Source organism: Rhagoletis zephyria, unplaced genomic scaffold (genome assembly GCF_001687245.7).
Source record: "Rhagoletis zephyria isolate East Lansing unplaced genomic scaffold, Rhagoletis_zephyria_1.1 Rzeph_scaffold_02310, whole genome shotgun sequence".
Classification (NCBI taxonomy): domain Eukaryota; kingdom Metazoa; phylum Arthropoda; class Insecta; order Diptera; family Tephritidae; genus Rhagoletis; species Rhagoletis zephyria.
Genome location: NW_016159394.1, coordinates 62,213 through 76,485, shown reverse-complemented (window position 1 = coordinate 76,485; position 14,273 = coordinate 62,213). Strand labels below are relative to the sequence as shown.

Sequence of the window (14,273 nt, the reverse complement as noted above, 5' to 3'; positions counted from 1 at the left end):
AAAAAAAAATTACAGTGATGTATACAAGTATTGGACATTGCTATCACTCATATGCCATGGCATGCGAGTAACTCGGGTTGTGTAGCTACTAATTAAAAGCAAACTTTTTGGTGTTGAGTTTTGTAAAAATGTACACAAATTAAATCTCAAATGTCTCCACCCAAATCCCAAATCTGCTTGATTACAAATCTGCCAGCCTAAATCACTGGCTCGCCATGGCGTATGAGTGACAATAATGCCTAATAACATAAACATGTACTTAATTAAGTGCAGTCGATATAGTCGCTGTAGCTTTTTTTGTTTATTAATTTATTTTCACAGTTTCAAGTAAATTCCTTACTAAAGTTTGTTGGATTTAGCGATTTAAAAATAAAGTTATTAGAATTTAGTAGACTAATAAGGTTGGTAGACAAAATATTTGGAGGATTTTTAGAACTCAGTACTAAATTGTTCAACGCTATATTTATGTATAACAATTTCAACTCCATTCATAGATAAAATACTTACATTAGGAAGAAATTCAAATTTAGAACTCACCGAGCACGAAAATTTTTAAGACTTCAAATTCTCAAACTGTACACACCGTGTAGCTTCGCTTCGGACCTAATCGCAATGCATAAAAATCTATGGAGAGTTAAAAGAAAGAGAAAAAGTTGCAACAAGGTCTCAATAACTTATACAAATGGCTTTGCGGAAACAGACTGAAACTCAATATTAACAAAACAAAACATATGGTCACAACGAGAAACAATGTCAATGATGAGAACATAGCTGCGCTAAAACTAAATAATGGAAGTATACAAAAAGTAGAAAGCATATAAAATATTTAGGCTTACCTTCGGGCAAACTGGGCCTAAGTGTATTTCTTTCAACATTAGATACAGGGAGCCGCTTCAATCTAACCCTACCTAAATAAAGTATTGGAAAATATTAAAAAAAAAAATTGTATGTCTGTCGTAACAAAAAAAAAAAAAGTAATGCGAAAACCTTTCCTGAATCTATACGTGCTCTTTAAAATTTATGGAACTACATTTAGTATTTTTTCCACATATTTTCATACCCCCAATTTGTAGTTACAATATAATAATATTAGCCAGCCTAATGTCCTAATCTACATAGTACACCCACCGCTCAGCCATAAAAATTTGTTTGTTTTTTTTTTCTGAGCGCAGTTTGTACACATCCAAATAAAAACTAACATAAGCTGGTGTGATATAAACAAAAAACGCACATGTAAGCCCACGACACATACTCAGAATCACAGAGATGTGCATACGGCCTTACATATGGACATCCACCTATTCACATGCAGGCGGTAAGCCTGAAATGTGTGTCACATTAAATTATACAAAAAACAAAGATTTGAACGACCTCACTTAATCAAATATGCGAAGCACAAGTGTAGCGCACACAGAAATTCTGAGAATGTGATGAAAAAAAAACCCAAAAAAGAAAACAGCAAAAAAAAACTACAACGAAATCTGTTAGCAAAGTGAAAACTGCGGCCTTGTTGAAGGCAACATAAAAAACCAAAAAATAGCACTCAGGCATGAAAAATTGTTGCGCTGCACCATGAATAATGCAGAAAACTTACAAATTTCTTAACAAAAAAAAAATTGCTTATGTCATAGCAAATCAATATTCGCATAAATTTTTTAAAGAAGCTAAACAAATTTCAATTTTGCTTTTATCAGGAACAGTTGTGTCATCCATATAAAATCAAGAGAGATGGCATTTCATTTTTGTGCGAAATTTTGTGGTTGTGACCTTCAATATGTACATATATGCTAATTTGTATAATTTGTATAAAAAATTGTATAACTAAATTAATGTTCATCGAAATGTTATTAACGCACAGTGGAAGTTCTATTTCTCGCCTGGGGTGTACGCTTGTGTATTATGGTACGGAAAGCGCCATCAGAATTCAATGAGAGTCGCTTCATTTCGATGACCATCTACAATGAATTTCTGCTGACTTGTTTTCTCAATGTTTCCATGTAAGTAATATCTATAGCACTTATGTAGTTAGTTATTGTTAAGTTATATGCTTAGTACGTATATTTGTAAGTTTCATGAGACTGACAGCACGAAAAATTCGAATGGTTGAAATACAGATTGAACAATGGCAGTTATTTCTCAACGACCATAGTGCTAGGTAGGATTTGATGTTAAAGAAATCTCCCGAATAAGAGTGTGAGCTAAATTTTACAACTTTAAACGAGTTTCCTTAAAATTTATAGGCATAGCTATATCTAACTATTTTCTTATTAGGCAATAAACTCTCAAGCACGGGAAAGCGCTTAAGGGCTGTCCCGATTGAATCTTAATCCAATAAAGCATGCCATTCGTTTCCTTTCTGACGACAATTGCAGATGCCAAGTGAAACTAAGTTCTCCATCTGGTCAATCCATAGCAGAAGAGACCTTTCTCTTCCTCTATTTTGCCATCATCGCAACCTGCGTTAAATACTTTCGGACGTCCTGACCGACCCACCGGAGCCGCGGTATTTTAATCAGCAGCATCAGATCTATATCGCTGTAAAGCTCATACAGCTCATCGTCAAACGCGCAAATGTCTTTAAATCTCTCTCACATTCTTTTTTCGAACGGTCCAATTACCGTTATTTCAGACTTTTCCTTACATCGGGATAAGACTGATGAGTGACTTATAGAGAATGATTTTTGTACGACGAGAGAGGAACAAGTTTGTTCTCACTATTTGTCTTATGACAGGAGATACTTCGTTTTAACCTCGTTTACCCCCAGATCCAAGCGCTGTTCTTCTCTATCTGTCTGAAACTTCGTTTTGTCGAATGGCTTGGAGAGGTCATTCCCAATTCTGACGGAGCCGGTAGTATTATTCAACGTCATTTTACACAGTCAGATTACTTTCACCAATAAATGGTGTTCTTTTCCAAGACTTGGCATATTGTGAATACCTGGTCTATGGTGGATTTTCCAGGTCTAAAGTCATACTGATATGGCCCAATCAGATTGTTTACGGTGAGCTTCAGTCTTTCACACAAAACACTCGATAAGGGTCGTTTTTTTTTGTAGATTGGGCAGAGATCTGCATGCACCTTATCAACTCCTTCCGCCGTACTTGCATAGCTCAGCTGCCCGGCCGTCAGCTCCCACAGCTTTTTTGTTTTCCAGCCGCGTAATCACTCTTCGTGTGTTGTCAGAGTCAGGCGGTGGGACATTTATCGTCAGAGACTATATTCTCGGGTTGGTCTTCTCCACACTTTTCAGTGTTGCTAGCATTCAATAGGATGGAATAGGGTACCCTCAGCAATTTAGACACGACCTGGATATCGATCACTAAGCCGCCATTGTTGTCCTTACCAGATGTTATCAACCAGCCGGGCGGATGCTTCTTCCCTATTAAGGGTCCAGATATTCCAGATGCGTACCTTTACATCATATGCTTCTGTGGCCGTCATCAAAAGAGGGATCCGTCGGTGCCCAAACCCATTCGCACATGAGCTTGTTCGCCTTTTCACTTTAACTCGCTTCGATATCGGTATTAGGCGGGTACCAAAGAGAATACGTGCATTTGAAAATTCGAACGTCGCTAGCTACAACTACTTATAAACCGTAAGAATAACTTCTAGCCACTCCCTGCTGAAAAGCAGTCAAAAGCTTTCCCCTCTTTCGTGAACTTTTGCGCACGGAGCCATACTCCAATTTCTATTATTTCGAAGTTATTGTTTTTCGTAGAAATTTTTCACATAAATCGGCTTTAAGCTCAATAAAATGATTATCGCCTTAGTGGAGTTAGTAGCCAGAAACCGAATGAGAGAAACCTACATTTTAAATACATAAGTAATAGAAATGTCTTTCCATCCGTAGAGGTGCAAAATGAGCCAAAAATACATACATATGTATTTTATATAAATTTTCTTCCAAAAATTAAAAATTAAATAAATATTTGGCCCACTTCTCGAACACAAATTGACAGCTTAACGACAGCAAAGTCAACAATCCTGAAAACACAATGACATAGCAAAGGGAACAAAAGTAATATTTCTAATTTATTTCCTTTTCCTTTCTGTTTCTTGTTATTTCTTTTGTCGTTTGTTTTTTTCTTTTCTTCTGCTCTATCTGTTCCCGCAGGCTCTTTCTACAATCACCAGCTAATCCTGACTTGCTTTACATCATTTTCTTCTGTCACACTCAATTGACGGTGACACCTTTATTGGGTCTAATTTTCGGCAGCAAGGTAAGCTACACAGCTCTCTCCCACCACCCAAAAATTTATATACATATACATATATAAATACGACAAATTCCTAAATAAGGTTGTTAAAAATGAAAAGCTGTTTACTTTTCGTATAAATTACATTTGTGGGAGTTTTGTGTTTTTTAATCCACGATTAACTTGTAAATACTTGTTCATATTGTTGTTGTTTACATTGCAATGGTATTACTTACCCGCTGTATTTTATTCTCGCTTTTATTTATATTTTTTTGTTATTACAAAATAACAGGTTTACATTGTGTTGCGCAGCGGCANATCTCGCTTTTATTTTATTTTTTTTTTTGTTATTACAAAATAACAGGTTTACATTGTGTTGCGCAGCGGCAAATCGCATCAGGAGACCATTGGCATGGGCGCCAAATCCTCCGGCGCTAAATTCAATTTTCGTCCACAGGTGCGCACATACGCTAATCCCAGCTCGGTTACAACGTCCACAGTGCCCGCAGCGGGCACCACTTCAGGGGGTAAGTTGGAATTTTATACGTTTCACGGTGTTTTTTTTTTTACTATTTTTTTACACATGTACATATGTGTGTGTGTAATACTCTTATTTAGTTTTTGCTTCAATTTTATAAGTTACTCATTTTATTTTTGTAATATTATTTTCTCTCTGGCTCCCAACGAATTTTTGGCTGTTCATATTTTATTAAACGCCCTCTAAAATTTATTTTGGCTTTATTTACAGAACCGCAAAAGAGGAAGCTTAAAAATATCTTAAACTGTAGGAGTATTAAATATTTATGTTTGTTTGGTATTTATTTTTAGATAACCATTCCTAATGAAAAGAGCGATGGTTGACAGGTATAATAAGATTTAAAATAGTGGCACTGGTCCTATTGCTTATAAATATTTATAGGCAAAATAAATTAAATAGCGGACTTTAATAAATATTCAATTCTAGATTTTGCTCACAGCTCAGTCTACGTGATATTCGGTTTAATATTATGTTTTCAAAATTAACAAAAAAAAAATATATTAAATTATTTTACCGTAAATATGTTATGCACAAATAAGCAGACTAAGTAGAAATTTTTCAGAGTATGAATAATGTGCTAAATTTCAACTAAATTAGCCCGTTCAGTATAAAAATCAGCTTAAATTTCTTTGTAAGCATTAGGGTACATCACTGTCCATTAAAAAAAAAAATTGGTTCTGTTTTTCCATCGGAATTATAAAATTTTTATATTTTAAGATCTTCGCAAAAGTATTGCAAAGGAGTATCTAGATTTACGTGAGCTGCACCAATTTGAAAATCCCTCCGAAAATCGAGCTTTTTAAAAATAACATTGGTCTTGAAAAATATTTTTTCCAAAATATAACCCCAGATGATAAAATGGTTTAAAATTACAGGCTTGCATAGTATTGTTCAAAACTTTATCGATGACTCACAATAATACAATTTTTGGAAGTATTTTGAAATCGGTCCAGCTCTCAGAAAGCTTAATATTTTCTTGAAGAAACAGAAGCTACTAGTTTCTGAAAAATTTGAAGAAATGCAAGCTTTTTTTCGCTAGGCACCCTTATAAACATAAAGTTTTAAAATTATTTTTTCAAGTAGCAACTCTCTGCAAAAATTTGTCTGAATAAACGCATAAGCCAATACTTTTTGTTTCATATCCAAGTTGTATTTTTATATTGAGCTGAAACAGAATAAATCGATTTATATTTGAAAAATATTGAAAACTTCATGCTTCCAAAATAATTTTCTGATTTTTTTTTGGCAGGTGGCACCATCATAAGTCTCTTTCTTTTAATGCCCGTATCATATGATTTTATTCAACTTATTGATTAAATTAAATTTGACTTTCAGGCAGGTTTGCCACCTCTTTCAAACTAGTTTCGAAATAAAGCTTACTAAATTTGATACCCATATTAAGTTATTTCGTCCAACTTCTCAACTTAATAGATTTTGAATTACTAAACAAGTGGAAACCCTCTACAAAAATATTTATTAAGAAATAAATCCTCCATAGAGTTTTTTCTTTTAACACCTATTATACAGCACCGCATTAAATTATTAGCACAGGCATTTTTTCACAATATATGCAAAATTTTTTACTTTAATTTTAGCCACTCATTTTTTATAAAAACATGGCTCATGCTACAAAAAAAAAATAAATATTAGTGCTCTCAACTTTGTGCAAATCTCAGGAAAAATTTATAAATTTTCATACAAGTTTGCAGTATTTTAATCAGTTTTACTACAAATATTCCTAGAATGTAGTTTTATAGCCCATTCAATTTTAAAATAACAAAGTGCAAGTTTGAAGTTGGTAAAAATTCGCGTTGATTTTTGGCAATTTTTTTTTAACGCAGTTTCTTTTATACAAAGTATCACACAAAGTATGTTCGACATTTTATTTTTTGTTCACAAGAAACTGAGTGAAAAAAACTACCAAAAGGTGGCAACTATCTTCAAAAAATTCTTTTTAAAAATAAACTCTGCATAAGCCGCTCTCATTTGACACCCATAGATTTGCAAATATTTCAATTAGGTTTAGTTATATTGGTTTTGAATTTCACAATAGGTGGCAACCCCTTAAAAAAATTTAATCAGAAAATAAAAATTTCTTCAAACGCTCTCATTTGATACACATATTAAAATATTTCGTTCACCCCTAAAAATTTGTCTAAAAAATTTTGTTAACCAGTCTTCTAGTACCTCGGTATTGATTAAAAAAACGCGAATTTTTTGAAACTTTTGGAGATGATCATGGTCTTTTTTCAGGGTTTCTGAAAACTTTGAAAACATTTGAGATATTTATGGTTTTTTTAAGAAATTCTTTTGGAAATATTTGAGCTTTCCTTATAGTTTCTTAGCCGTTTGGGATTTTCTGCACTGATAGTGCGTCATTTCGAAGTTGTTCCTAATATTTAAGGATTTTTTTTAATCAATGATATCTTTAAAGATAGCTTTGCATTTTCTACTCAAATACACAAATTGAATACAAAAATTTTGAAATTATATTCTGTGGGTGCTTCGATATTGATGGATCTACAAAACAGCCAGTGGCGTTGATAAGAAGGGGGAGCAAAAAGTAATACATCCCCCATGAAAGTCGATATAAATAATCAATTAAATCAAAAATTAATTTCTCCATCTATGGCACGGTGATATCTAAGCCACTAAACACTGCACCTTAAAAACTGTGCACAGAACAAGAATAGTATAACCCATGATTTGGGGTCGCTGCGCCCATGATTTTGTCTCCTTAGTATCAATACCTTTCAATGCATTCCTGCAGATAGATATAGTAGAGCTTTTAAGGATTAATTTTGATTTCTGATTTTAGGCTCGTTTTGAGTGAATACAAATCTTTAGAAATTGACTACAGTCATTCTCAGAAGAATTTTGTTTTTATTTGAGAGGCTATGAAAACATTATTGGCCTATATATGTATGAACAATCACTTGCATTCCTAAATGTATCGCTTTTTATCGAATTATTTATCGATATCGTTATCGATATATTAATATTATGACATTCGTTGACTTTAACACTAGCAATATTGGCTGGAAATGTCAACGCCACAAACCTGCAGCATATGTATGGACACTAAGGTGCCTCACCAAAAAAAAAAAATTTCGGTTTATTATATTTTAAGACTTGCGCAAAAAAATTTCGGAAACTATTTGATAAAATGTATGGAATGTTTTTATGCAAACCTTCTAAGCTTAAACTCGTCTATCATCTGAGGAGACTTTTTGGGGGGAAAAAAAATCTAAACTTTTATTTATGTATAAGAAACTCGATTTCGGATGTATTTAAAAATCGATCAAGCTCACGTATATCCTAATACATGCATTTCGGAAATATTTTAGCAAAAGCTCAAAACTATAATTGATCGTATTATTCCGAAGGACAAATGAACCAATTTTTCTTTTGTATGGAGAGTGTTACGCCTTAATGTGCATATATATTAAATTCTTCCATATATTTTTATGCACCATAATTCACAAGTATATTAAAGTTGCAACTACATGTCAGCTGCTTAAAACGCTCGATATATGTATTTATTTGAACTGCTTCGCTTGCTTACTCACTGATTACCGCCAGCGTTCAAAACTCCCCGCAGCCTTTTTCTTCCTCTTTCTTATCACTTTTTATAAAAGATAGCAAAGATTTTGACAGTGACCGGCGAACTGCATCATTTGTCAAAATATTTCTATGTCTAATAGTTGTAACTAGTACAAAAAGTGCAAAGTAGCACTTTACGCCATCTCAGTTTATGCGCCGCCAGCTAACTGCCACAGCCATTAGCAAATAAATCTCGTTCTGCTCATTAGTTAGCAGTCAGAAGACTTTGCTTTATTTTAGTCCAGTTGTTAAGATTTCGTAAATCACATTATGCATGTAAACATTTCTTGTCCAACAGTCGCGCCAGTAAAGTGTTTTACTGGCTCAAATATTCTGTTTTATGTTAGGATTTCATTAGCTAAGTAGTTGACGGCCAGTCGCGAATTTTTTATATTTTTTTTTTTTTGCATAAAAATAGGAGTAAGCACTTAATATAATTTAATTTGCCTGCAAATGATTTTTTTTTTTAGCCTAGCGTCTCGGCGCATATCAAAGATCTCTATTGCCACCAGCGGTTTTACGATAGTATATGTATGTAACTTATGTTTACATACTTTCATAAATATATTCTCTTCTGTTATTTGTCTCAATTTGTCATCGTTTATTAAATATGTACATACATATATATATATATATATATGTTTTTTTTTTGTTTTTGTGCTTCGTCGTATTAGTAACTGGTACATAAGGTCAAAATTGTTTGCAGTGTTGTAGACTTTTGCATTGTTGTGCTTTTATAAGAAATGGAATTTTCCCAGAAATATTTTTTAAGATCTTCTAAAAATCATATAAAATAATATCTTAAATGAGGTGTTTTTAAGCTTCAGTTTTCACTAAATCAGAAAAATTAACAGCATATAGCTGCAAATTTTTAAGATATAATCTATTAAAGGTCTGCATGGGAATTCAGTTTGCTTCACTGTGAATTTTTTTTCAAATATGTATACTACTCACACTCTAACAAAGAGGGCATGGAAGGAAAAGAAGTGAAGATATTGAGCGTGTATACATAAAAAAAGTACTCAAACAAATTATGTTCCGAAAAAAAGAGGAACATAAATCAGCAGTACCATGCTGTTAAACTTCCACAAAAAAATGTTTCCTTCACAAGTATTTTTTGAGTATTTTTGGAAGTTTTTGTTTAATGCTACATAATGGGTAGGTTCAGAAGGTGCAGAAGTTGAGCGCAACCGTTGCTAAAAAAATCAATGATCGTAATGCGTCTTCTGAACGGCTTGATACATTAGCTGTCAATTCAAAACACACAACACGTTGTCTCAAATGATCAGAAAAATTTTACGATCATCTAACACGCAACTGTTCAGTTGATCAGAAGTACAAAACAACGCATTCAGAAGGTGCAATCGCAACAGTTACTGAGCTGTTGCGCCTTGCTGAACGTGCCCAATGTTAATGTTAGAGCTGACTCTTAGCAAACGTGGAGAAACAACGTAGGGCACTCTGAATATTTAGCCAACAGCATATTTTTATTAAGAAAGTGGACTCATTTTATACAAAGAACCAATATTTATTTGTACAATACGATACTTTCATTTCCCAATACCAGGCGCACATACATATATCGAGCCCTAACCGCCAAAATAACGTAAGCGAAATTTTTTTCAAAATTTTCTTTTTGATGCAGAAATGTATCTAGATGCTCTAGGAATATTTCTGCATCAAAAATAAAATTTTGAAAAAAAATTTCGCTTACGTTATTTTGGCGGTTAGGGCTCGATATAAAGTAGCAAGCTTTCCATACGCATACATTTGTTTGTAGAAGATTTTAATTCATTTGTAGGAGCCTTTGGAAATTCACAAAGTAGAATTTTGGAAATTTAAAAATTTATACAAACAATTTTCTGCTTAGAAATAGAAAACTTCCCTGCAAACCAAAGTTCCCGAAATCTTAAGGAAATCGTTAGGAGTATCTCATTTCTGTAACGATTTTTTTACGAATTTTCAAAGAAAATTATATGAAGTGGTTGACACGAACTCGTAAAGAAATTTCTGTACGAAAAATAAAGAAAATTCTGGAAAAATTCTGAAAGATATTCTTCACATAGCACCATTATTTTCGTTGCTTCACAGATTTTCTTCCGAAATTTCGTAAAATAATGGAAGTGTGCGTAATTTATTTCATTTTAGAAAATTCGGCAAAAAATCGAATTAAATCTTAACGAATTCTTTAAAATTTCTTTACAATGCAGAATACTCTGAAGAAATGGTTTGCAGGGTTGTTACTTCACATGTATGAGCGCCTGGTATTGTGAAATGAAAATATCAATTTGAAAAAAAAACTGGCCATAAAGACAGGTCGCGGGTAAAAAATGGACACACATTTTTTGTTATTTAAAAAATTTACATAATATGTATGTACATAAATCATGTATATGTATGAAAGATTCGAACTTTTTTGCAAACATTAAAGCTTCCGGCGAGAAATGTAAAACAATATTTTAAGTATATGTATGTATATTGGAATAAACGGAAAATGTATGTTTTTTCTTAACATTATGTTGAACGCATTTTAAAAGATAAAACTTCATAAGTATTCCTATACTTCCTATGAAGTTTTCAAATACTATTTATGCAATCAACATACTCAAGTACTCTGGAAAAGCGGAACAGTGTTTTATGTAGCAAAGCGCTGTTGAGTAACATTGCTTAGTTCCTCAAATTTATGATGTTCTCTTTTTTTGTTCCTATCTTTTTAAGTACTCTAAAATATATGTTCCATTTACTCATGTACACATGTGAAGAGTATTTCTGCTGGTATATTTGCAGTGCTTTATAATCTGTGTACATTAGGGAGGTCCAAAAACAGCAAAGTTGGAATTGTAATGCTCTCACCCCCTAGGATTGTTCTATATCGAAAAAAGTATACCCCTATCTTTTTATTTTGAAATCAAAAAATATTTAGAGGTCGCTCAAAGTGCTCAAAGTTTTCTATGTATTTTTATATGGGAAAAATAAAATTGTTCGTAGAAATGGTATAGAATTCTTGAAAGTCAATATGGTTCGATCGCAAAACTCTGGTTCTCTTCAGAAGACTTTCAATAATAATATTGTTTATTTAACCATTTTTCAATACTAACGTTTTTTTATTGGTCGACACATTGCATTTTTCGAGGTTGTTGTGGGTTTTGGGAGGACCTATAAAATATAGTTGCAATGAAAAAATGGTTAAGTGAACAATTGGGTATTATTATTGGGAATCTCCTGCAGATAAGCAGAGTTTTCTGGTAAAAAATATTGATTTTTAACTACTCTATACTATTTCTATGAAAACTTGTTTTTTTTCCAAATATAAAACACATGGAAAATTTTGGGCGGTTTGAGCGACCTGTAAATATTTTTTGATTTCAAAAAAAAAATAAGGGTATACTTTTCTTCGGTATAGAACAATCCTAGGGGGTAGAGCATGAAAATTCCGACTTTACTTTTTCGCATGCATTTTTGGACCACCCTAATGTACATACACATGTTTTTCAGACTGGTCAGCAGTAAGAATTATTTAAATTGTCGAAGGATGACTTTAATACAGGACATTGAGTACTAGCAAAAAAGAAATAAAGAGATAAAAAATAAACAAAAGCTCTACCCTCTGAAAGCTTACAAAAAGTTGGGATACTCTTTTATACAGAATTTAGGAAAGAAAGCAGAGATTGAGTGGCCCGAGAGAAAAACTAAAACAGTAGAGCGTTCTATGAGACTCTAAAATGAACTTTAAAATGGAAAAGTACTCTTTGCCAACCATCTCACAAAATGGTGAAGCCTATTCGCCATTCGCTTCCTGGGTGCTGTCTGAAATAACCGCAGCTTTTGATAAAGCGTTCCCTGGACTTTGAGATTTTCACAAATAATAACTAGATTACATTTGAGAGTAAAATCCAGAAAAAATTACTTCACAAAATTACTCCTCAGAAAAAATGAAATGTCCACCTGTTAATATTTTTTTTTTTTTAGTTTTTTCTTAAGATTTTGTTTAGACTCAAACCGTATTCTTTGTGAACACAGATTTGAACTCTGATCATAATATAAAACACCTTTTTATTTCATATCTCTATGGCAAGTTTCTCATATTTCCACCGTTCTTTTTTGTCGATTTTCCATAGATACAAAGCTTTCCGATCAGGAGGCACTCGAAGAAATTCGTCAGCTGAGCAAGCAACTGCAACGCATTCAAGAGATGGCACCGCCGAAAGGTGTTGCTGTTATGACAATATCTAGCCTTTTGGATGGTCTCAAGACGCCAGGCGGCATGATTATGGTCGCCGCTGCCGCTTCTCAGGCCGCCTCATCGAACAATCAGCTGACAGTGCGTCCATTTACGCCCGGTGCCGGGGGTGGCGGTTGTGGTAGCCCCAGCGGCGGCGATGGCGCTGGCGGTGCCTTACCATTACTCTCACTCAACAGCGAGATGGAAAAGTACAATCAGCAACTGCAGTCAACACACAACAACAACATCACTCCAGCAGCACCTTTAAGCACATCGAATGGCAGTGGTGCGCAACCAATACGGCCAAGGCCCACGGTGCTGGAAGTGGAGACTAGCACTACCACCGTAGAAGAATATGCGCTTGTACCGCGCGAAGATCGCGGGATAAATACCGACTTGACGCGTAGCGAAGACTTTCATCAGCAGGCGCTGGGCTGTGCGCAGGGCCACATCATCTGTACGCGCTGCTTGACTATTTCTAAGGAGCACTACTTTAGCTGCCGGCCATTCACACCACCACATGGTTTGAGGATAGGTAATGTTTCTAGAGGCAGTAGAAGAGCTGGCACTTGTGCCGGCGATGAGGAAGTCTTTGGCGGCGCCACTTGCCAACAACTGGGTTCGCCGCAGCCCGAGGGTAGTATTAGTTTCGCGAACATCAAATTGGATTGCATGTGCTCACAGCCAGACTTAGACTACGAGGTTGAGTCGAGTGTGCCACAGCGACGACGCATCAATGTACGCAGCGCTGCCACCAACACCCCACCATCTACCGGCAGTAGTAGTAGAAGGCGCACCGGGCGCGCGAAAACGTGGCAAGATGTCATCGGTGAAGGCGGAAGCGCTGATGTCAGCTACCGTATTTGTGATAATTGTAAAAATAAGTATCGAAATAGCAATAAATATGGCGGTAGAAAGTTCCGAAAAAGCAGCGGACTCACCGCTTCGTCATCGACGACAACAGCAATAAAAACTAAGCGGTCCGATGTCAGTCAGACGCGTAGCAATGACTTGCTTGATCGCCAACTACCGCTAACGATGTCTACCTTTAGTAGCAGCACAGCAGCTGGAGATCATCAAAGACCCAAAGTGCACTCCACAGACGATATCATTTTCTATACCACCACTGATGAAAGCAGCACCAACAGCGACGACGACTCTTCGGACGGCGTGGGTGAAGGCGCTTGTAGTCGACTGCGGAGACGGCAACGCGAACTGACTTGTCAGTCAACATCTGCGCTTAGCACTGCAGCCATAAGCTGTGCGACGCTGAAGAAGGATGTTGCGGCTGATGCGGGAACGTCACAAGGCTCCGTGGCGGCAGCATCAGCAATACGCGGCGCGGAAGGCGCTGAGTCGGCCGCCACTAATACGCAATCTTTGGGTAACGTATCAAATGCTTCAAATGTATCGATGAAAAGCGGAGAGACTGCGCCGAATGTGGGCGATAACAATACCAAATCGAATGGGTCTGGGCGTGCGAAAAGACCCGATAAACTAGTACTCGATCTGAATGATCGAACGAAGTATACCAAAGAGGTTTCCGTTTAGATTTCCTAGAAGTTTGGTGTGAAGTGTGTATTTAGTTAATATGCTTAGTTATATACGAAAAGAAAGTCTGCCTAGTAGAAGAGTAAAAGAAATTTTGTAAATTGTAAAAAAACGAGCATCAATACAAATAGAGTAGCATAAATAGTTTATAGTAAGTAAGTA

At 35.1% G+C, this 14,273-nt stretch overlaps 1 protein-coding gene across 1 annotated transcript in view; it reads left to right on the top strand.

Moving 5' to 3' along the window:
* The window catches only part of LOC108366532 (uncharacterized), a gene marked incomplete at its 5' end in the record, with an annotated part of 23,408 nt that extends 9,173 nt beyond the window's left edge, over positions 1–14,235 (top strand). The window contains 4 exons of the mRNA XM_017620956.1: positions 1,859–1,997; positions 4,116–4,221; positions 4,562–4,724; positions 12,457–14,235. Coding sequence (XP_017476445.1) covers positions 1,859–1,997; positions 4,116–4,221; positions 4,562–4,724; positions 12,457–14,111 — 2,063 coding nt within the window. The remainder of the gene's footprint in view (positions 1–1,858; positions 1,998–4,115; positions 4,222–4,561; positions 4,725–12,456) is intronic.
* Between the last annotated feature and the right edge of the window lie 38 nt (positions 14,236–14,273).